Source organism: Anolis carolinensis, unplaced genomic scaffold (assembly GCF_035594765.1).
Source record: "Anolis carolinensis isolate JA03-04 unplaced genomic scaffold, rAnoCar3.1.pri scaffold_12, whole genome shotgun sequence".
Taxonomy (NCBI): domain Eukaryota; kingdom Metazoa; phylum Chordata; class Lepidosauria; order Squamata; family Dactyloidae; genus Anolis; species Anolis carolinensis.
The window spans coordinates 15,825,947-15,849,803 of record NW_026943823.1 but is presented as its reverse complement, the minus strand read 5'-3'; the positions used below and the strand labels follow the sequence as shown (position 1 = coordinate 15,849,803).

General features: G+C 40.8%; 1 protein-coding gene across 1 annotated transcript; it reads right to left on the bottom strand.

Annotated features, from left to right (window-relative positions):
* Window positions 1-205: 205 nt before the first annotated feature.
* Window positions 206-21,135, bottom strand: LOC103282094 (sestrin-3). Its single transcript, XM_062964119.1, has 9 exons — window positions 20,919-21,135; window positions 13,374-13,583; window positions 11,389-11,571; window positions 9,661-9,885; window positions 7,910-8,009; window positions 5,871-5,989; window positions 4,310-4,500; window positions 2,127-2,271; window positions 206-867 (listed from the first exon to the last, which is right to left on the bottom strand). The coding sequence occupies exons 1-9, from the start codon at window positions 20,955-20,957 to the stop codon at window positions 778-780; spliced, it is 1,302 nt and encodes a 433-aa protein (XP_062820189.1). The 5' UTR covers window positions 20,958-21,135; the 3' UTR covers window positions 206-777.
* Window positions 21,136-23,857: the final 2,722 nt, after the last annotated feature.

The window sequence follows — 23,857 nt, the reverse complement described above, 5'->3', positions numbered from 1 at the left end:
ACAAAGCCACAAATGGAGTGTCTGTGGAAACACCAGGGGCCTTTTGCAGCGGGATGGCAGTCTGCCGTGTGAAGGAGAGACCGGTGGTAGAAAGGATTTGGAAAGAGACCCCCAATGGGAGTTATTTCGGGGAAAAGGAGTGAGTTTTTCCAGGACTACAACTCCCAAACTTCCCCTAGTTTCCAGAAGAGTTAGTCCAAAATAGCTCCAAAAAAGTACAAGCCCATTTTTTCTCCAAACCGTTTTGGTCCTTTTTTACTTTCCGAATGGAGCGACCCACTGACCCTCCAGCAAAGGCTTTTGGGATTTGTAGTCTACCCCCCCCCCCAATTTAGCAGCCTCAGAACCCCATAAAGACCAGCAGGAGGTGAACGTGCATAAGCCTTACTCTCCTCGACGAAACTCCAAAGAAGTCCAGTTCAAACCCATGCCCAAAGTTGCCCCCAACCCAAACCCAGTGGCCAAGATAGGGTCCATGTCCAGAAACGGAAGTCAGGTTGGCACAACGAGGAACAACATCAGCAGCAGGAATGATGACAGGGAAGGACGGGACCGGGCCTCCTCCTGTTTCTCATACCGGAACGGACGGCAAAGTCCGAACTGTGGAAGCACCCCCAAATGAAAGACGCAGAGGCCCCTTTGTCCCCGGGTTGGTCCCATCCGCCCGGCGATTGCACATGAAGATGGAAGAGCGCTTCGAAAGGGGAAAAGGGGCGGAGAAGGCTGTGAAGTAAACACGGCGGGTGAATGCCACGGCGCAGGCGGCCCACGGAGGCCCTAGGAGACCATGTGGTGGGTGATGGCCCGAAGGGCGTAGAGCAGCTCCGCCTGCAGCCGGGCCTCCAGGATGAGCAGGTTCACGTGGACCTGGAAGGAAAGTGTCAAGGCAGAGAGGATAAAGGCGGGCTCAAGGGGCAGTTATTATAATTAAGCAAGGCCTGAATGAGCATCTGTCGGGAGGGCTTGGATTGTTGCAACCTCCCAAGCCTTTCACTATTTATTTGTTAACGTATATATTTGCTAACCTGTATTCTATGTGTATGTTGATTTGCCAGTCTGACTGTACCTCTGTGGTGTGGGAGGGGTTATAAATATGTGATTGTACTGAGCATGTTCAGACTCAGGACTCCATTTTGTATTCAGTCGGCTTTACACCTCAGTGGAGGCGGCTGCATGTCTGCATCAGACCTCAGTGGAGGTGGATACATGTACGTTGCTGTTTATTTATTTATTTTATTTACAGTATTTATATTCCGCCCTTCTCACCCCGAAGGGTACTCAGGGCGGATCACATTATATACATATAGGGCAAACATTCAATGCCCATATACACATAGAACCGAGACAGAGACAGACACAGAGGCAATTTAACCTTCTCCTGAGGGGATGTTCGATTCTGGCCACAGGGGGGAGCAGCTACTTCATCATCCACTATGACTGCACTTCCTCATTCCAACGTCGTAAATTAGTTAAATTTGCCTCCCCACTTTATAAGTGGTATCTTATTTCCTACTTGATAGATGCAACTATCTTTTGGGTTGCTAGGTCAGCAACGAGCAGGGGCTATTTTTAATTTTTAATTGATGGGTGCTCACCCCGCCACAGGCTGGGAGTGATTTGATTGTGTCTTTCTGCATGGCAGAGCGGAGTTGGATTGTACGGCTCTGGGGGGGTCTCTTCCAAGTCTATGATTCAAATTCTTGCAATCAATTAAGATGAATAGACTACACATTACAAGGAATGCACATTACAAGGAATACTTTACTTCTCAACTCAAAAACTGTAAAGTGAATGCAGTATTTGTACTGCCTGTGGCTCAAAGCCATGGGATCCGGGGAGTTGTAGCTGGCACTCTTTGGCAGAGAAGGCTCAAAAGCTTGCCAAACTACAACTCCTAGGATTCGCGTAGCATTGGGTCATGGCATGTTCTCTGATCTTTGATCCTTTAAGTGTCCCTCTTCCTCTCTTAAGAGTTAATATTCCTATTGAACTGCTTTGCCCAGAACTGGACACAGATTATTCCAGGTGATCTGGACACTAGACTCCTTTGGATGCAGCTTTCCCTTCTACTTGCCCGTTTGGGCTTTCTCTGTCCTGTCTCCCATAAAATGCTTGCCTTCCCTCACCTTTTCACTGTGCTTGAACTGCTTCCAGAAGCGCTCAAACGTCTCCGGGTTCATCTTTTCGGGGAAGCAGGTGACCGTCTTGATGTAGAGCTTGAGGAGGCGCTCCAGGAGGTGGTTGACTTCGGCGTAGTCGTAGTCATCGTACCTGGGAAGGGGCATTTATGACGACTTATTACACTATGTAACACAATTGTCATTTCTGGGGTTATCAAGGTCATTTCCTAATTGTATTTGCTGTACAATGCTTTTGACACGAAATAAATAAATTTCCTAATTGGTTCTATCACAAAACACGGGAAGTTTATTCAATTGCAAAAAAAAAAATGTCTTTGTGGGACATCCTGTAGCACATTTTGCTATAGTTATTCAATGAGTATTTCATTGAGTCTCAACCTACCGTATATACTCAAGTATAAGCCGACCCAAATATAAGCCGAGGCACCTAATTTTACCATAAAAAAACTGGGAAAACATTGACTCCAGTATAAGCCGATGGTGGTCAATTTCACAAATAAAAATAGATACCAATAAAATTACAATTGAGGCATCAGTAGGTTAAAAGTTTTTGAATATTTACATCAAGCTCAAATTTAAGATAAGACTGTCCAACTCTGATCAAATCATTATTCTCATCTTCTTCAATGTAAATGTGCTTATGTATCCTTTTAATAATAATAGAGTAATACATGTAATAATAATAATAATAAATACAGGAAAATAATGCATGTAATAATAAATGAAAGTAAATGCAATAATAATAATAAGATCAGAGTGAAATAATAAATGTACCATATATTGTCGAGTATAAGCTGACCCAAATATAAGCCAACCAGGACCCTCACCCGAGTATAAGCCGAGGGGGGCTTTTTCAGTCTTAAAAAAGGGCTGAAAAACTAGGCTTATACTCGAGTATATACAGTAATTTGTGGCTTTCAAAGCAAGGACTGCACAATTAAACAGGAAATAACACTGTCAAACCAGGAACAGAAAGATTTCAAATTTTTTACATATACATTATATGTATTTATTATATACAGTAGAGTCTCACTTATCCAACATAAACGGGCCGGCAGAACGTTGGATAAGCGAAAATGTTGGATAAGGAGGGATTAAGGAGCAGCCTATTAAATGTCAAATTATGTTATGATTTTACAAATTAAGCACCAAAACATGTTTTACAACAAATTGGCAGAAAAAGCAGTTCAATGTTATGTAGTAATTACTGTATTCACGAATTTAGCATCAAAACATCGCAATGTATTGAATACATCGACTACAAAAACATTGACTACTAAAAGGCAGACTGCGCTGGATAATACAGAATGTTAGATAAGTGAAGGTTGGTTAAGTGAGACTCTACCGTATTTATTATAGGTGTATTATATGTATTATGCATTTATTAGATTTATTATATGCATTATATATTTACATATTATATATTCTATGTATTTTATTTTGTGTATATTTATTATGTGTTTATATATTTAGTATATGTATTTTATTTATTGTACATGCATTCCCATGTATTATATGTATATTATACATTCATTACATTTATTTATTATATATGCATTATATATTTACATATAATGTATTCTATGTATTTTACTTATTGTATATGCATTATATGTATTATATATTTATGATCTGTATTTATTCAAGTTTTCAAATCCCTGGAACCAAAAAATGTATTTGCTGCTGAATGTAACGCGCAGTGGCAAAAAGTGTCCTCTTTGTCATTTGGCAAAGAAAAAAGCAAGCATTACATTTGCTGCCTGCTAAAGATTCCTTCTTTAAAATACAACCGTGTGAGAACTCCAAAGTTTCCAGCAATGGAAAATGAAAACCTTGGGATGCATCTATGCTGCAGAATGGATCCACTTTAATTGCCTTGGTTCAAGGCTATGGGATCATGGTGGCTGTAGTTTGACAAGGTCTTGAGCCTTCTCTGCCAAAGAAGGCTGGTGCCTCACCAAACTACAAATCCCAGGATCGTTAAACTAGAGCTCCTTGTGCTGCCGAAGCAGCTTTCCCTTTTGCTTTGGCTTGGCACTAAGATTACTATAATACACAAAACTCATGTGCGCCCTAATTCTAGCCAGGTAATTCTACCAAACAAGTTGAGCATTAGATTTGAGTAAAAAGAGTATATAATACACTGGGGACAATGGGCAGATCGGTACCTGATCCCGAAGATGCAGTGGACGTAGTTCCAGATGGCACGCTTGAAGGCGGCGTGTTCGCAGCCCTGGCGCTTGGCCATGGAGCCGCCCTTGAGGCCGTCCACCGTCCGGAATCTCTCGTCCAGCAGGAGCCCGATGTCCGAGTAGAGCCGGTTCACCAGCGAGAAGCCGTGGTCCTCCCAGGAGTAGTCCTAACGAAGGAAGGAAGAGAACCAGGGCTAGAGGAGCCAAGCTGGAGGGAGGGAGGGAAGGAAGGAAAGGAAGGAAAGGAAGGAAGGGAAGGAAAGAAGGTAAGAAAGGAAGGAAAGGAGGGAAAGGAAGGAAGGAAAGGAAGGAGGGAAGGAAAGGAAGGAAGGAAGGGAGGGAAAGGAAGGAAGGAAAGGAAGGAGGGAAGGAAAGGAAGGAAGGAAAGGAGGGAAGGAAAGGAAGGAAAGGAAGGGAAAGGAAGGAGAGAAGAAAAGGAAGGAAGGAAGGAAGGAAGGAAGGAAGGGAAGGGAAGGGAAGGGAAGGGAAGGGAAGGGAAGGGAAGGGAAGGGAAGGGAAGGGAAGGGAAGGGAAGGGAAGGGAAGGGAAGGGAAAGGAAAGGAAAGGAAAGGAAAGGAAAGGAGGGAAGGGAAGGAAGGAAGGGAAGGAAAGAAGGTAAGAAAGGAAGGAAAGGAGGGAAAGGAAGGAAGGAAAGGAAGGAGGGAAGGAAAGGAAGGAAGGAAGGGAGGGAAAGGAAGGAAGGAAAGGAAGGAGGGAAGGAAAGGAAGGAAGGAAAGGAAGGGAAAGGAAGGAGAGAAGAAAAGGAAGGAAGGAAGGAAGGAAGGAAGGAAGGAAGGAAGGAAGGAAGGAAGGGAAGGGAAGGGAAGGGAAGGGAAGGGAAGGGAAGGGAAGGGAAGGGAAGGGAAAGGAAAGGAAAGGAAAGGAAAGGAAAGGAGGGAAGGGAAGGAAGGAAGGGAAGGAAAGAAGGTAAGAAAGGAAGGAAAGGAGGGAAAGGAAGGAAGGAAAGGAAGGAGGGAAGGAAAGGAAGGAAGGAAGGGAGGGAAAGGAAGGAAGGAAAGGAAGGAGGGAAGGAAAGGAAGGAAGGAAAGGAAGGGAAAGGAAGGAGAGAAGAAAAGGAAGGAAGGAAGGAAGGAAGGAAGGAAGGAAGGAAGGAAGGAAGGAAGGAAGGAAGGGAAGGGAAGGGAAGGGAAGGGAAGGGAAGGGAAGGGAAGGGAAGGGAAGGGAAAGGAAAGGAAAGGAAAGGAAAGGAGGGAAGGGAAGGAAGGAAGGGAAGGAAAGAAGGTAAGAAAGGAAGGAAAGGAGGGAAAGGAAGGAAGGAAAGGAAGGAGGGAAGGAAAGGAAGGAAGGAAAGGAGGGAAAGGAAGGAAGGAAAGGAAGGAGGGAAGGAAAGGAAGGAAGGAAAGGAGGGAAAGGAAGGAAAGGAAGGAAGGAAAGGAAGGGAAAGGAAGGAGAGAAGAAAAGGAAGGAAGGAAAGGAAAGGAAAGGAAAGGAGGGAAGGGAAGGAAGGAAGGGAAGGAGGAGAGGAAAGGGGGGGGCGGCCCCAGGGGAGGTGTCCCCGTGAAGCAGCCGGACCCACCTGGACGCGGAAGATCTGCAGCCGGTCTTTGTCGCACTGCGCAAAGTCCTGGTAGCCGAAGCCGGGGTCTTGCAGGAAGCAGGAGAGGTCTGCTGCACCGGAGATCCCCCCGTCGGAGCCTAAGCAGCAGAGAAGCCATGAGAAAGGCGGCAATGGGAGAACGCCTTCAAAAGCCCAGGGATGGGAAGCCCCAGAAGCCGCAAACGCCATCCCTCTGCATTGGTTCATTTTGTTGCGTCTGCCTGCTTTCAAGTCCTTTCCAATGCAAGGTGAGCCCATGGCAAAGCTATCACTGGGGTTTCCTTACAAAGAGCCAGTGGAGTGCTGTGGTTTGACTTGGAGCAGCAAGAATGCATTTTACATGGAACTAGCTGTGCCCAGCCATGCGTTGCTGTGGCAAAGTGGTGGTGGTATTGGTTAAAAATTGTTGTGGAATTTTTATTTGATGTTATTTGTATTTTTTAATTAATTTTATTGTAACTTATCTTTTTTATTTATTATATTTTATTATTTTCTTGTATTATTGTTAGTTATTTTCTGTTATTATAGTATTTTATTGTATTAATTTTTAGTGTTTTTAATTATTTTTAGTGTTTTTAATTATTTTTACTGTATTATTTGTATTTATTTTATTTTTATTCATTATTATTTGTGTTTTTATTGTTTTATTTTATTATTTGTATGTATTATATTTTATTATTTGATTATATTATTTTTATTTATGTTTTTTTAATTGTATTATTTTATTTTGTTTTTTTATTTGTTTTTTGTATTTATTTTATTATTTTTGTTTCTCTTTGTATTGAGTTGCTCTGAGTTCTGTGGTCTGCCTGGTCATGTTCCAAATGTATTCTCTCCTGATGTTTCGCCTGTATGTATGGCAGGCATCCTCAGAGGTTGTGAAATGTGTTGTAATGAAAGCAAGTGGGGTTTATATATCTGTGGAATGACCAGGGTGGAAGAAAGAACTGTTGTCTGCTTTAGGCAAGTGTGAATGTTGGAATTGGCACTAAATAGCCTTGTAGCTTGAAAGCCTGGATGGTTCCTGCCTGCCTGGAATGAACAAAATGTGGCTCCCAGTATTTAAAAAAAATCTGTGAAATCAGGACAGTTAACTAAAGAACAGCACTGAGCAATCAGGGAATTCCAGACATGATGTACTGAGGGCCAGCTAACATCTCCCAACAAAGGATTCCTCTCCGAAGCAGGAAGCAGCCAGGCCTTGAAGGTGCAAGGGCATTCAATGGTAATCAAGGTGGCCAAGTGGAACATTCACAGTCGCCTCAGACAGATCAGAGTTGTCCCATCCTGGATATCATTGGTGAGATAGAAATAAACATCCCACTTGTCTGTTTTCAAACAGATCTCATAATCTCTGGGGATGCCTGGCATAGACATGGATGGCAGTTTGGCAGCAGATAGGATTGTGAGGGAATGTAATGTTTAATAGGCTTTTCCTGAATCCGTTCTTATTATCCAACATATTCAGTTATCCAATGTTCTGCCAGGGTGTTTATGTTGGATAAGTGAGACTCTACTGTATATCTTATATTATCTGCTTAGAACTGGATTATATGAGGCTCCTTCTACAGAGGTGAATAAAATGCACACTGAAGTGGATTATATGGCAGTGTGGACTCAAGATAATCCAGTTCAAAGCAGATAATATAAGATTATAAATGGGTTATACAGCTGTGTGGAAGGGCCTTGAGTCTACAATGCCATATAATCCAGTGCAAATTAGATAATCTGTATTTTATAGGCAGTGTGGAAGAGAGAGTGAGGCCTGAGTAGGTTGCTAGGAGACCAAGTGGGCGGAGCTTAGTCTTCTAACTGGTAGCAATTGGCTAAAGACAATTATTCATCTCCCTCTAATTAGGACTTTATTTTTCTTTTCTTTTTGTTGTCAGAACGTAGGGGCAAGGATGGTGGATTGTGCTGCCAAATTTCTAGGTTCTGGGGCTTGTACTTTTGTTGTTTAGTGGCAGGGGAGGACACCATTTGTCTTTTATATATATAGATAGAAGGGGGTGGCTCACCTTCGTCCCGGTCGGAGGGCAGCCGCATCTCCTCTTGCTCCACCTGCAGCCGGTGAATGCGGTCGCGGAGGGACTCTAGCTCCACACAGGAGTCCAAGGACTGCGAGGAAGGGAGGAAAAGCCCCATTGTAATGCATGGAGAGGGCCAGGAGACCCCCCCCCCCTCCAAAAAAAGCCCACCCATGGTATGAAGGGCCCCTTGGAGGACTCCTCTATGTTTCCAGGTCATTGAGATCCACCAATCTTCTTCGGTTTTTCAAAGTTGGCTCTCTCTTTCAGAGGTTTTAGACATCGGCCCCATAGAATCATAGAGTTGGAACGGACACCCAGAGACATCCAGACCAACCTCCCTTCTGCTTTCCTGCAGGAATAGCACAATCTAATCCCTCCTGACAGATGGCAATCCAGCCTCTGTTTAAAGGCCTCCACCAGATGTCCAGGCACTATATATTCCATCAGAAGGCTTTCATGGCTGGGATCACAGGGTTGTTGTATGTTTCCCGGGCTCTATGGCCATGTTCCAGAAGTATTCTCTCCTGACGTTTTGCCCACATTTGTGGCAGGCATCCTCAGAGGTTGTGAGGTATGGAGAAACTAAGCAAAGAAGGTTCACTCAGCAGACTCACTCAACCAGAGAAATCAGCCATAGCAGAGCACTTGATGAACCAACCTGGACACAGTATATTATTTGGTAACACAGAAATGCTTGACCACTCCAACAACTATCTGTCAGTTGTCAGACTATACAGAGTCTGTAGAGTCTGTCAGACTATACAGAGAAACCATGAAAATGAACAAAATCTGGCTATCAGTATTAAAAAACTCAAAAATCAGAAAAGTAAATAAGAAGCAACACTCTGAAAACAGGAGAGTTCCAGGGGCAGCTAATGACTCTGAACAAAGCATGCCCCCATGCAGGAAAAGCCAGGAGATGAACCTTTCCAATACTAATTAAGGTGATTAACTACAACATTCACACTGGCCTCCAACTGACAAAGAGTTCTTCTCTCACCCTGGACTTTCCACAGATACAGTAGAGTCTCACTTATCCAACGTTCTGGATTATCCAACACATTTTTGTAGTCAATGTTTTCAATGCATTGTGATATTTTGGTACTAAATTCATAAATACAGTAATTACTACACAGCATTAATGTGTAATGAACTACTTTTTTCTGTCAAATTTGTTGTATAACATGATGTTTTGGTGCTTAATTTGTAAAATCATAACCTATTTTGATGTTTAATAGGCTTTTTCTTAATCTCTCCTTATTATCCAACATATTCGCTTATCCAACCTTCCTTGCTTAGTTTCTCCATACCTCACAACCTCTGAAGATGCCTGCCATAGATGTGGGCGAAACATCAGAAGAGAATACTTCTGGAACATGGCCATACAGCCCGGAAAACATACAACAACCCTATTCCATCAGACTTAGAAGGAACCTCCAAGGGCCATTTAGTCCAACCCACTTCTTGCCAGTCAGGGAAAGCACTGTTTAAAAGCCTCGAGCGGACTTCCCGTTGAACAGTCCTTCCTGATAATGTTCAAGTGGAACCCTTGGCCACATAACCGGGGCTTCTGGGAGTTGAAGTCCCAAATGGCTGCAGGAGCCACTGTCCTCAATTCCTGCCCAAATGATTACTTTTTATTGTTCTGCATGGATGGATGGATTTTGGAGTATCCCCTCCCCAAGAAAAATGTACAAAATGTGAAAGCACATAGAAATAATACCCGCAAAGCCACGCACCCGTTTGCGCCCGAGCGGCAGCCCCTCCATGCCGGCTCCGTGCCCAGCGTCGCAGAAGCAGAGCCCCCCCGGCAGGCCCAGCCGCATCAGGGCCCGTCCCTCGGGGCAAAGGTCCGTCTCGCAGCCGAAGGCGAAGCTGGCCAGAGCGTGGTAGTGGGCCAGCAGCACCACCGCGTGCACCAGCTCCGCCAGAGACCAGCTCTGCTCTCCGGTCTTCAGCAGCTTCTGCAGGGAAACAGCAAGGACAGAGATGGGCATTAGAGGCCCTAGGGCTCAAAGCAGACCCCCATCGCCCTTCCCGACCCACAACTCCAGGATCTCTTCCGCTAAGCAGACCCCAGGCATGGTCTGGTTCAGAGGAAATCCAGGCGGGATGGTTGGATTCCAGCCCTGTGAACTATTCCATCATGGGTGCACTTATTACAGTAGAGTCTCACTTATCCAACATAAACGGGCCGGCAGAACGTTGGATAAGCGAATATGTTGGATAATAAGGAGGGATCAAGGAAAAGCCTATTAAACATCAAATTAGGTTATGATTTTACAAATTAAGCACCAAAACACCATGTTATACAACAAATTTGACAGAAAAAGTAGTTCAATACGCAGTAATGATATGTAGTAATTACTGCATTTACGAATTTAGCACGAAAATGTCACGATATACAAAACATTGACTACAAAAATGCGTTGGATAATCCAGAATGTTGGATAAGTGAATGTTGGATAAGTGAGACTCTACTGTATTCATTATTCACAATTATTCGTTATCATTTAAACAGGAAATAACACTTTCAAACCAGGAACAGAACATGTTCTCAAATGTCGTTACATAGTGGTATTATTCATTTATTAATTGTATTACTGTTCAATGTTATTCATTATTGGGGTGGCACACTGCGTTAAAGCGCTGAGCTGCTGAACGTGAGGAGCAAAAGGTCCCAGGTTCAAATCCCGGGAGCGGAATGAGCGCCCGCTGTTAGCCCTAGCTTCTGCCAATCTAGCAGTTTGAAAACATGCCAAATGTGAGTAGATCAATAGGTACCACTCTGGAGGGAAGGTAACGCTGTTCCATGCAGTCATGGTTGGATTCCAGCCCTGTGAACTATTTCATCGTGGGTGCACTTATTATTATTCATTATTTACAATTATTCGTTATCATTTAAACAGAAAATAACACTTTCAAACCAGGAACTGAACATGTTCTCAAATGTTGTTACATAGTGGTATTATTCATTTATTAATTGTATTATTGTTCAATGTTATTCATTATTGGGGGCTCCTGGTGGCACAGTGCGTTAAAGCGCTGAGCTGCTGAACTTGCAGACCAAAAGGTCCCAGGTTCAAATCCCGGGAGCGGAATGAGCGCCCCCTGTTAGCCCCAGCTCCTGCCAACCTAACAGTTCGAAAACATGCAAATGTGAGTAGATCAATAGGTACCGCTACGGTGGGAAGATAACGGTGCTCCATGCAGTCATGCCGGCCACATGACCTTGGAGGTGTCTACGGACACCTTTTATTTTTATTGGTATTTATTTTTATTTTGAAATTTACCTGTAGCTGCTGCATTTCCCACCCTCGGCTTATACTCGAGTCAATAAGTTATCCCAGTTTTTGTGGTAAAATTAGGTGCCTCGGCTTATATTCGGGTCGGCTTATACTCGAGTATATATGGTATATGGAGGAGGTGTACGGGGCGCTCAAGGGAGTCCCTCCCTCCAGGCTCACCTCGATGTGCTCCTTGCCGACCAGCCAGGGCCGATGGGCCAGGATCTTGTTGATCTCGCTGAGCTTCCGGAGTTTTGGTGGGATGTAGTCCAGGCCCCGGAGCCAGAGTGGGTCACCCCCAAAACGCAGGAACTGCAGGACGTGGAGGTTGACCAGGTAGCGGCAGCGGTGCCGGGCAGCGGCCTGGAAAACCGGACACAGGAGCGGTCAGTAAAGCGAGAAAGACCCCCTCCCAGAATCACAAACTGGGTCTCCTCTTTTCAAGAGACGGGATTCGGTCCCATTTCCTGCTGCTTCGTCACATTTCCAAGACGTCTTTTGACACTGCAGTTTGACACCAGTTTAAGTGCCTTGGCTGAATGCTATGGGATCCTCAGGACTTATCAGGTCCTTCTCTGCCAAAGAATGCTAGTGCTTCACCAAACTACATTCCAAGGACCCCATAGCATTCAGCCAAGACACTTAAAGTGGTCTCAAACCGCATTCATTCTACACTGCAGATGCATTCTGAGCCATAAAGGGCCTCCACATATCTGAATCCAAACCTATCCAGCATCTGCTATGCAAACGGAAAGATACAAAAGGCGCTCTCATGGCAGTATAATATCATCATCAACAACTATTCTACATTTAATTCTGTCTTAATGTTTATATGTTGTAGGTCTTCAACAGAAATATGTACTGTTTTAGTGATCCTTTTTAAGTTTCAATAAGGGAAGGTGAGATGTAAAATTAACAGAGTATAACAACAATATATTTAAATCCTATTTCCTGTTTTGAGGTGTGGAAATAATAATAATAATAATAATACATTCCACCTTGATCCTGAGGATAATAACAGCTATATCCTGCTTTGATGCTGAGAATATAATTTTTTTTTTCCGTGTCAGGAGTGACTTGAGAGACTGCAAGTTGCTTCTGGTGTGAGAGAATTGGCCGTCTGCAAGGACGTTGCCCAGGGGACGCCAGGATGTTTTTGATGTTTTTATCATCCTTGTGGGAGGCTTCTCTCATGTCCCCGCATGGAGCTGGAGCTGACAGCTCATCTCCGGGTGGGATTTGAACCTGGCAGCTTTCAGATCAGCAACCCAACCTTCAAGTCACAAGGCTTTAATCCACTATGCCACTGGGGGCTCCATAATAATAATAATAATAATAATAATAATAATAATAATAATAATAATAATAATAAAATGGGGGAATAATATATTTATATCCCACTTTAATGCTGATGCTGCTGATAATGAAAGCTATATCCTGCTTTGATGCTGAGGATATGATAATAATATCCTATATCTTTCTTTGATGCAAATGATAAAATAATGGTAATTATAGTAGTAATAATATATTTGTATTCTATATCCAGCTTCAATATGGATAGATACTATGTAATAATAATAATTACTGCAATAACAGTAGTAGTAATAATAATGTATGCATATTCCACTTTGATGCTGATGATGCTGATAATTAATATCCTATATCCAAATTCAATGTGGATATATAATAATAATAATAATAATAATAATACCCACATTGAATTTGGATATAGGATATTAATTTATATAATGTATAATATTAATAATAATAATAATAATAATGGAGCCCCCGCTGGCATAGTGGGTTAAAGCCTTGTGACTTGAAGGTTGGGCTGCTGATCTGCAAGCTGCCAGGTTCGAATCCCACCGGGGGAGAGCGCGGATGAGTTCCCTCTTTCAGCTCCAGCTCCATGCGGGGACATGAGAGAAGCTTCCATCAAGGATGGTAAAAACATCAAAACATCCGGGCGTCCCCTGGGCAACGTCCTTGCAGACGGCCAATTCTCTCACACCAGAAGCGACTCAAGTTGTTCAAGTTGCTCCTGACACGAAAATAATAATAACAAAGGTATATCTCACATTGATTGCGATAATGATAACAGAAGCTATACCCTGCTTTGATGCTGATAATAATAACAACAACAACTTGGGTGTTTTGGGGCTCACCATGATAGCGATGTAGTGCCGGCAGTCGAAGGGCAGGGGCCCGTCCATGTGGAGGAGGTAATGCTGCATCCGGAGGAAACTCTCCAGGTAGGGCGGGTGGAGGCCCATCTGTAGGGTCAGGGCCTCCCGGCGGCTCCGGCCAGACAGCGCCTTCGCCAAGAGCAGTTGTGGAGCCCGCTCCGTGTCCCCTCCGGTGCTCATCTTGGCCGCCTGCAAGGAAGGGAGAAGGACGAGGCCGTTGGTGAAGTGTGTTAAAGCGCTGAGCTGCTGAACTTGCAGACCGAAAGATCCCAGGTTCAAATCCCAGGAGCGGAGTGAGCACCCACTGTTGCTCCAGCTTCTGCCAACCTAGCAGTTCGAAAACATGCCAATGTGAGTAGATCAATAGGTACCGCTCCGGCAGGAAGATAACGGCACTCCATGGCAGGGGTCCCCAAACTAAGCCCCGGGGGCCGGATGCGGCCCTCCAAGGTCATTTACCTGGCCCCTGCCCTCAGTTTTATAATACAATATATTGTATATACATATAATATTGATAATAATATTATAATGTAATACAATATAACACTAATAATAATAATACCATACAATAGTATTAATTATGTATTACTAATAATATTACTAATAATATTACAGTATAGTGGTATAGTTCAATATAATAATATATAATGCTAATAGTGTGCTATGCTAACAATATAACATTGTATGTACATATAATTTGTAAGCCACTCTGAGTCCCCTTTGGGCTGAGAAGGGTGTGATACAAATGTAGTAAATAAATATAGTAAATTAAAAAAAAAATTTAGACTTAGGCTCGCCCAAAGTCTGAAATGACTTGAAGGCACACAACAACAACAATCCTAATTAACTTGACTATCTCATTGGCCATAAGCAGGCCCACACTTCCCATTGAAATCCTGATAAATGTATGTTGGTTAAAATTGTTTTTATATTTAAATATTGCATTGCTCTTTTATTGTTATTTCATTGTTCTTGTTGTTGTTTTTGCACTACAATTAAGACATGTGTAGTGTACATCGGAATTTGTTTGTATTTTTTTTCAAATTATAATTTGGCCCCTCAACAGTTTGAAGGATTGTGGACTGGCCCTCTGCATAAAAAGTTTGGGGACCCCTGCTCCATGCAGTCATGCCAGCCACATGACCCAAATATAAGCCAACCAGGACCCTCACCCAAGTATAAGCCGAGGGGGGGCTTTTTCAGTTTTAAAAAAGGGCTTAAAAACTAGGCTTATACTCGAGTATATACAGTAAGTAGGCTATTGATTAAAGATGGAGAGGTGGGCTATATTTTAGGGGTCTTTCAACATAGGTTGGAAGGGCATCTTTCAAGAAGGCTTTAGATGTACAGTGTTCCCTTCATGATTTGCTTTTTGCAGATTCGCTGTTTTTTGGTTTTTCAATAAACTCTAAAATAATATTATAAATCATAAAAAAATTCAATTTACAGCCTAAGGAAGGGAGGAAGGAGAAGCCGAAGGGAGAGAAAAGGAGCCTAAGTGGCAACGGAAGGAGAAGAAGGTGATTTATCAACACACGATTGGTTGATAAAGACTTAAAATAGTGTATACTAAAGTAATATATAAATACTAGCTGTGCCCGGCCACGCGTTGCTGTGGTGTTGTCTGATGGTGTTGGTGAGAAATTGTTAAAGTAGTGGTGGCATTGAATGTCTGTTGTATGGTTGTCTTTATGTTTAGTATGCACACTGAAGTGGATTATATGGCAGTGTGGAGTCAAGATAATCCAGTTCAAAGCAGATAATATGAGTTATATAGCTGTGTGGAAGGGCCTTGAGTCTACACTTCCATATAATCCAGTTAAAATCTGATAATCTGTGGAAGAGGCCTAAGTGAGGCCTAACTGTGCCTGTCCCCTGGGCTGAGGAGGTTGCTAGGAGACCAAGTGGGCGGAGCTTAGCCTTCAAACTGGTAGCAATTGGATAAAAACTATTATTCCTCTCCCTGTAATTAGGACTTTATTTTTCTTTTCTTTTTGTTATATCAACCTAGAGCCGTGGATGATGGGTTGTGTTGTCAAATTTTGAGGTTGGGGGGCCTGTACTTTTGTTGTTTTGTGAATCGCCGTGATGCCATCACTCTTTTATATATATAGATATAGTGTCCCTACTTCGCAGATTTTCACTTATTGAGGCTGGTCGTGGAACCTAACCCCTGCAATAAGTGAGGGCCCACTGTATTCTGCATGGCAGAAGAGGGGTGGACTAGATGACCCTTGGGGGTCCCTTCGAAATCGAGGTCCTTGCCTCCATGCTGCATGCAAAGCGTAACCCAGGCCTAAGCTACAAGAAGCCAACCATGACTTGTTCCCATTTAGAAGGCAACAATTGAGAGTATAAAAGACTGGTGCCATTAAGCTTTAGAAAAGGGCAAAGAAGGCCACGAAACCACAAAGGACTGAAATAATCCCAGCCGAAGCACTGATACAACCCCCAAGACACAACGAAGTCCTAATTTTCAACTATGGTAGATAAGGGTATTGATCTGATTCACAAGCAAAACTTTTCCATTTTCCGTGAGGTTCCTTTTGCATTGGGTTCAATTCGGAACAATGCGTTTCCCATAGTCTTCTCACCATTGCTCTGTGCCTTTCAATGCATGCATTTCAATGGTCTTCTGTGTAGATGTATCTACATTGTAGAATTAATGCAGTTTGTTACCAATTTAACTGCAAAGAGGTTCCGTGAACTGTAGTTCGGGGAGGAACCAGCAGAGTAAGACTACAGCTCCCAGGATGCCATGGCACGGAGCTTTGCTAGAAAGGGAATCAAAGGACAGAGAAGGGAGAGTGGAAAATCACTGGCTACCCAGGCAAGATTTTCATTGTTCCTATTCTTAACATTCTTACACAGCTTTAAAATAGCATTCTTAGGCTCGAACATTTAAAAAGCAATATTGGGAAGGCTATTTTTTTTGAAAGAGCCAAGAATGGAGCATTCTCTTCTTTTTCTGACAATTTATATAGATGTATTATTTATTTTTTTCCAGCGGAAGAAATATCATTTGACAAAGTGTTGTCGAAGGCTTTCATGGCTGGAATCACTAGGTTGCTGTGAGTTTTCTGGGCTGTATGGCCATGTTCCAGAAGCATTCTCTCCGGACGTTTCGCTCACATCTATGGCAGGCATCCTCAGAGGAAACTAGGCAAGTGGGGTTTATATATCTATGGAATAATGTCCAGGGTAGGAGAAAGAATTCTTGTCTGTTGGACACAAGTAGAGAAGTGTGAATGTTGCAATTGGTCGCCTTGATTAGCACTGAATAGCCTTGAAGCTTCAAAGCCTGGGAGAATCCTTTGGAAAATCATCCATTTTCAGTATATTGTTGGTTTTTTTTAAAAAAAAAAAGATGGGGTGCAGAAAGGGGTACCTCTACCCAAAATTAATAATACTAAGAGATGGAAAGTGGTAGGTAAATAATATATAGAAAGAGTATAAATTATTAATAATAATGCATATATACATACACACATACACAATAATATGTTATATATATATATATTTATCATAAATATTAAAAACAATCACAGTATAATATATTACTATTAATATGTATATAAGATATATGTTATGGTATATATTAACAGTATAATAAATAAATAACAATTAATAAATATACAGTATACAACATTTACATATATTTAGCATATTACATATATCATTATTTATAACATATTAATGATTATAGTATATTACTATTAATATATATAACATATATATGCTATAATATATATAAATAAGAATAGTACAATAAGTTATTAATAATAATATACAATATATAACATATTTTAAAACATTATATATATATTATATTAACAAGAATTATAGTATATTACTATTAATAACATAATACATATATGATGTACATTGATAATAGTTTAATTATTAATGACATTAAATATACAGTTTATAACATATTATATGCATTATAGTATATTACATATTTATAATATATTACTATAATAATTTTAGTATAGTGCTATTAATATATATATATATACACACACGTTATGATATAAAATAATAACTATGGTATAATCCATTATTAATAACAAGATCAATAATAATTTGTTGTTAGCGTGATTTCTACTAATTTGTTATTACAGTAGTCTCTCACTTATCCAAGCTAAATGGGCTGGCAGAAGCTTGGATAAGCGAATATCTTGGATAATAAGGAGGGATTAAGGAAAAGCCTATTAAACATCAAATTAGATTATGATTTTACAAATTAAGCCCCAAAACATCATGTTTTACAAGAAATTTGACAGAAAACGTAGTTCAATATGCAGTAATGTTATGTTGTAATTACTGTATTTACGAATTTAGCACCAAAATATCATGATATACTGAAAACATTGGCTACAAAAATGCCTTGGATAATCCAGAACCTTGGATAAGTGAAACTCTACTGTATTACTGTTGTTTGTTATTACAGCAGAGTCTCACTTATCCAAGCTTCGCTTATCCAAGGTTCTGCTGGCCCATTTAGCTTGGATATGTGAGACTCTACTGTATTACTATTATTATTACTATGAGTATTATTACTACTATTACTAATGTATTATTATTACTAATTTGTTATGATTACTATTGCAGTAGAGTCTCACTTATCCAACATAAACGGGCCGGCAGAACCTTGGATAAGCGAGTCTTGGATAAGTGAGACTCTACTGTATTACTGTTGTTTGTTCCTACAGTAGAATCTCACTTATCTAACACTCGCTTATCCAATGTTCTGGATTATCCAATGCATTTTTGCAGTCAATGTTTTTAATACATCATGATGTTTTGGTGCTTAATTTGTAAAATCATAACCTAATTTGATGTTTAATAGGCTTTTCCTTTATCCCTCCTTATTATCCAACATATTCGCTTAGCCAACATTTATGTTGGATAAGTGAGACTCTACTGTATTAGTATTATTATTACTATGACTATTATTATTACTAATTTGTTATGATTACTATTACTACTGTCACCATTTCATTTGTTTACTGGGCTCAAGGCAGTGTGAAAACACACAGAGACAACCCAAGACCATTCAAATACAACAGAGACAACCCAAGACCATTCAAATACAGTAGAGTCTCACTTATCCAACATTCTGGATTATCCAACACATTTTTGTAGTCAATATTTTCAATACATCATGATATTTTGGTGCTAAATTCGTAAATACAATAATTACTACATAGCATTATTTCGTATTGAACTACTTTTTCTGTCAAATTTGTTGTATGACATGATGTTTTGATGCTTAATTTATAAAATCATAACGTAATTTGATGTGTAATAGGCTTTTCCTTAATCCCTCCTTATTATCCAACATATCCGCTTATCCAAGCTTCTGCCAGCCCGTTTATGTTGGATAAGTGAGACTCTACTGTATTATTATTATTACTATGACTATTATTACTACTACATTAGTCTAGCTTATCCAACATAAACAGGCCGGCAGAATGTTGGATAAGCGGATATGTTGGATAATAAGGAGGGATTAAGGAAAAGCCTATTAAACATCAAATTAGGTTATGCTTTTACAAATTAAGCACCAAAACATCATGTTATACAACAAATTTGACAGAAAAAGTAGTTCACTACGTAGTAATGTTATGTTGTAATTACTGTATTTATGAATTTAGCACCAAAATATCATGATATATTGAAAACATTGACTACAAAAATGCGTTGGATAATCCAGAACGTTGGATAAGCGAGTGTTGGATAAGCGAGACTCTACTGTATTACTGTTGTTTGTTATTAGTATTATTATTACTATGACTATTATTACTACTTTTACTAATGTATTATTATTATTATTAATGTGTTATTATTACTATTATCACCAGTTCATTTGTTTACTGGGCTCAAGGCAGTGTGAAAACACACAGATACAACCCAAGACCATTCAAATACAATAGAGACAACCCAAGACCATTCAAATGCCTCTTTGAAAATACATGCACAGAACAAAGATTAACACACACCAAATATTAAAACAGAGCAAATATGGGGCAAGACACAAAAAAGGACTCATTGGCGAAGGTCCCAATCCCGTTCTTGCTCTCTTTTTCTTTAAACACAGCTCCATTGTGGTCCCAATCTATGGTCAATTGGAAAAAAATATTTTTAAAAAAATCCAATTAAATCCTCTGCTGCAGCGAAAAGGGGTCTTCGAGCGCCCCTAGCGGCGCCGGCGGGGAAGCGCAGGAAGAGAAAGAGAAAAACAAGTTTGATTGGCAGCGCGGAGGAGAAGGAGAAGAGCAGGGGGGGCCAAGGCAGCATCCCCCATCATCCCCCATCATCCTCCCGGCTGGACGGGACAAAGGGGAAGCCAAGGGAGCCCCACCATTGGCAAAAAAGGGGGTTGGGGGAGAGCCACCAAAGGGGAGCTTACTTTTGCAGCCCAATGTGGGGTAGTGGAAGACCCCAACAAAGTGGGGAGGGGGCTGCATAGGAAGGCAAAGGGGGCTGGGAAGAGTGCTTAAAGGGGCCCCCACCCCTTTTGCAGCACCAACCCCCCCATTACAATCCCCACAAAGCACAGCAAAGTGGATGAATGAAGGGTAAACAAGGCTTTGGAGGCCCCATTGAAAAGAAAGACTCTTCTTTTGGGGTGTCTTAAAGAATGCAAAGCAGCCCCCCCTTTTAATGCAAGGTATTTCCTGGGGGGATTTTAGGGACATTAGGGGGCTTTTGGGGCCTCTTTTAGGGGGGTGCCCAAAGGGGGCGGGGCTGCCTTTCCTAAGAGGGAAAAGGAAACAAAATAAATACTTTTTTTTGGAGAAAAGGGGATTTTTTTCCCACTTGCAGCCCATTCAAGGGGGCGGAACCGACTGTTTCCAACGAGCTGAAGCCCCCTTTCCTTCCTGCAAAGTGAATGAAATCCTATTTATTTTATAATAAATTATATGTATTGTATATCATATTTATTTCATGCAATAAATTATATTTATTGTATTTATTTTATAATAAATTATACTATATTTCTGCCCTCCCTTAGGGACTAAAATAAGCTTACATTTACTATTATATGTATACAATATTATATTATATTGTATATATTTATTCATGTAATAAATTATATTTATTGTACTTATTTTATAATAAATTATACTATATTTCTGCCCTCCCTTAGGGACTAAAATAAGCTCACATTTATTATTATATGTATACAATAGTATATGTATTGTATATAATATTTATTTCATGTAATAAATTATATTTATTGTATTTATTTTACAATAAATTATACTATATTTCTGCCCTCCCTTAGGGACTAAAATAATCTCACATTTATTATTATATGTATACAATAGTATATGTATTGTATGTAATACAAATTATAGTTATTGCATTTATTTTATAATAAATTATATTATATTTATTTCTACCCTGCCTTAGATGTAAGCTGTAAAATAAGCTTACATTTATTATTATTATTATTATTATTATTAGAGTTGTTTGCAAGGTCCTTCCATTCATTTGCCCCCTTTCCCCTCCTACCTGCAGCCTCTGGCACTGTTTCGTCGGGCAGAGGATCATTTTCGGGGCGTCCTCGGCGTCCAACTGCCTGGGCAACCCAGTCCCAACGCTTGCAAGCCCAGCCGGGAGTCCAGAACCAAGGGGGCGGGGCTCCAGCGCGGGGGCGGGGCCTAGGAGACACCGCTGGCCAATCAGTGCTAAGGGGGCGCGGCCTTTCGGCCAGACCTGCCGATCAAGAAGCGAGGCACCGCCTCTTTTGTCGCTCTCTCGCTTAAATAGAAGCCCTAACCCAGAAAGGGGCGGGGCTTGGAAAACATCGCTGGCCAATCAACGTCACGGAGGTGTGGCTTTTGGAGCTGACCTGCCAATCAAGAAACGAGGCTCCGCCTCTTCTGTCGCTCTCGCTCATCTCGGAGTCCAACCCACGAAGGGGGCGGGGCCTGGGACACAACTGTGGCCAATCAGTGTTACGGAGGCGTGGTTTTTAAAGCTGACCTGCTGATCGAGAGGCCTCTTTTGTCGGAATCAAAGCCAGAAGGGGGCGTGGCCTAGGAGCCCACCGCCGGCCAATCACCGCCGCGGGGGCGTGGCCTCGGAGCTTGCGGCAGAGCACTTAATTTGACCACATGGGGCAGAGTGGAAAGTTACCTGTCTGTCAAGCGGGAAGGTTCCGCCCCTCGGGGAAAGGAGGCGTGGCCGGGGGTCCAGCGTGGTGTCCCTTGACAGCCCTTAAAGGCGCCGCATTACTTTTATTATTACAGTAGAGTCTCACTTATCCAACACTCGCTTATCCAACATTCTGGATTATCCAACGCATTTTTGTAGTCAATGTTTTCAATATATAGTGATATTTTGGTGCTAAATTCGTAAATACAGTAATTACTACGTAGTATTACTGCATATTGAACTACTTTTTCTGTCAAATTTGTTGTATAACATGAAGTTTTGGTGCTTAATTTGTAAAATCATAACCTAATTTGATGTTTAATAGGCTTCTCCTTAATCTCTCCTTATTATCCAACATATTCGCTTATCCAACATTCTGCCAGCCCGTTTATGTTGGATAAGTGAGACTCTACTGTATGTACAGTAGAGCCTCACTTATCTAACACTCGCTTATCCAACATTCTGGATTATCCAAGGCAGTCGGCCTTTTAATAGTCAATGTTTTTATAGTCCATCTTTTCAATACATTGTGATATTTTGGTGCTAAATTTGTAAATACAGTAATTACTACATAACATTAAACTGCTTTTTCTGTTGATTTGTTATAAAAAATGATGTTTTGGTGCTTAATTTGTAAAATCATAATGTAATTTGATGTTTAATAGGCTTCTCCTTAATCGCCCCTTATTATCCAACATATTCGCTTATCCAACATTCTGCCGGCCCATTTATATTGGATAAGTGAGACTCTACTGCACAGTACTGTATATAGAAAGATAGATATTTTGTTGATTGTTTCTGAATCCTGCAATGGAATTCTTAAGCAACGTGCCAACACAAAGAATAGAGGGAATAATACTTTAATTGAAAATAAAAATTATAAATACATTTTTATAATACAGTTATTATTTCGTGTCAATAATAATAATAATAATATAGTTAAATAGATATTTACAATACTGTTAAAATGTGTTACGTTTGTCTTAATCTTATTTTCAGGTTTGTAGGATTCTTTAAAATATTTTAATATTCTGCTCCTTCATTAAACCTTTTTGCCCAGGACTCCATGGCTCAAAGGTACGGTCCTTTGTCGCCATCCAGTGGCCAAAGTGGAACATTACACCCTTTTAATAGAGCCGAGCTCTGATTGAATACAGCTCGGCTGTAATAAAAGACTGCAATTTCGCAATGTGGCCACTGGATGGCAGCAAACGAGTGCACATTGGAGCTGTGGGCTCTTTGCTGTATCAATGTAGGAACAGAATCTTAAGAGGGTGCAATGCCTGATGTGTCCACTGGGGGCGGCAAAGAGACCTGCCATAGCTAAAAACTCTAAAATCAGGACAGTAAATAAAGAACACTTTGGACACAGGAAACAATCAGGGCCAGCTAACACCTCTATACAAAATCCCAGAATACTTGTAAAGTATCTATACAAACACAAGATGGTCTATGTACAAAGAAAATATGTCCAAGTAGTATATAGTATTATTAAAGTTCTCCATACAAAGCTCAATTTGGCAGTCTCACTTATCCAACACTCGCTTATCCAACGTTCTGGTTTATCCAATGAATTTTGTAGTCAATGTTTTCAATATATAGTGATATTTTGGTGCTAAATTCGTAAATACAGTAATTACTACATAGCATTACTGTGTATTGAACTAGTTTTTCTGTCAAATTTGTTGTATAACATGATGTTTTGGTGCTTATTCTCCAAGATATTCGCTTATCCAAGGTTCTGCTGGCCTGTTTATGTTAGATAAGTGAGACTCTACTGTATTATTATTAGTATTACAGTAGAGTCTCACTTATCCAAGCTAAATGGGCCGGCAGAAGCTTGGATAAGCGAATATCTTGGATAATAAGGAGGGATTAAGGAAAAGCCTAATAAACATCAAATTAGGTTATGATTTTACAAATTAAGCACCAAAACATCATGTTATACAACAAATTTGACAGAAAAAGTAGTTCAAAAATGGCTTGGATAATCCAGAGGCTTGGATAAGCGAGGCTTGGATTAGTGAGACTCTACTGTATTACATTTATTATTTTTCTCTGTTATTGTTGCTACTATTACATTTATTTTGCTCTATTTTTATTATTATTATCAATACATTTATTATTTCACTTTGATATTATCCAATATCCAACATTCTGCCGGCCCGTTAACGTTGGATAAGCGGGACTCTACTGTACCAGACAAAATGAAAAGGAACAACAGCTCTAACACAACAGTTATCCAAGTCTGATATTGGTTCCAATGTATATAGGCTTCAGGGACACATTTGGAC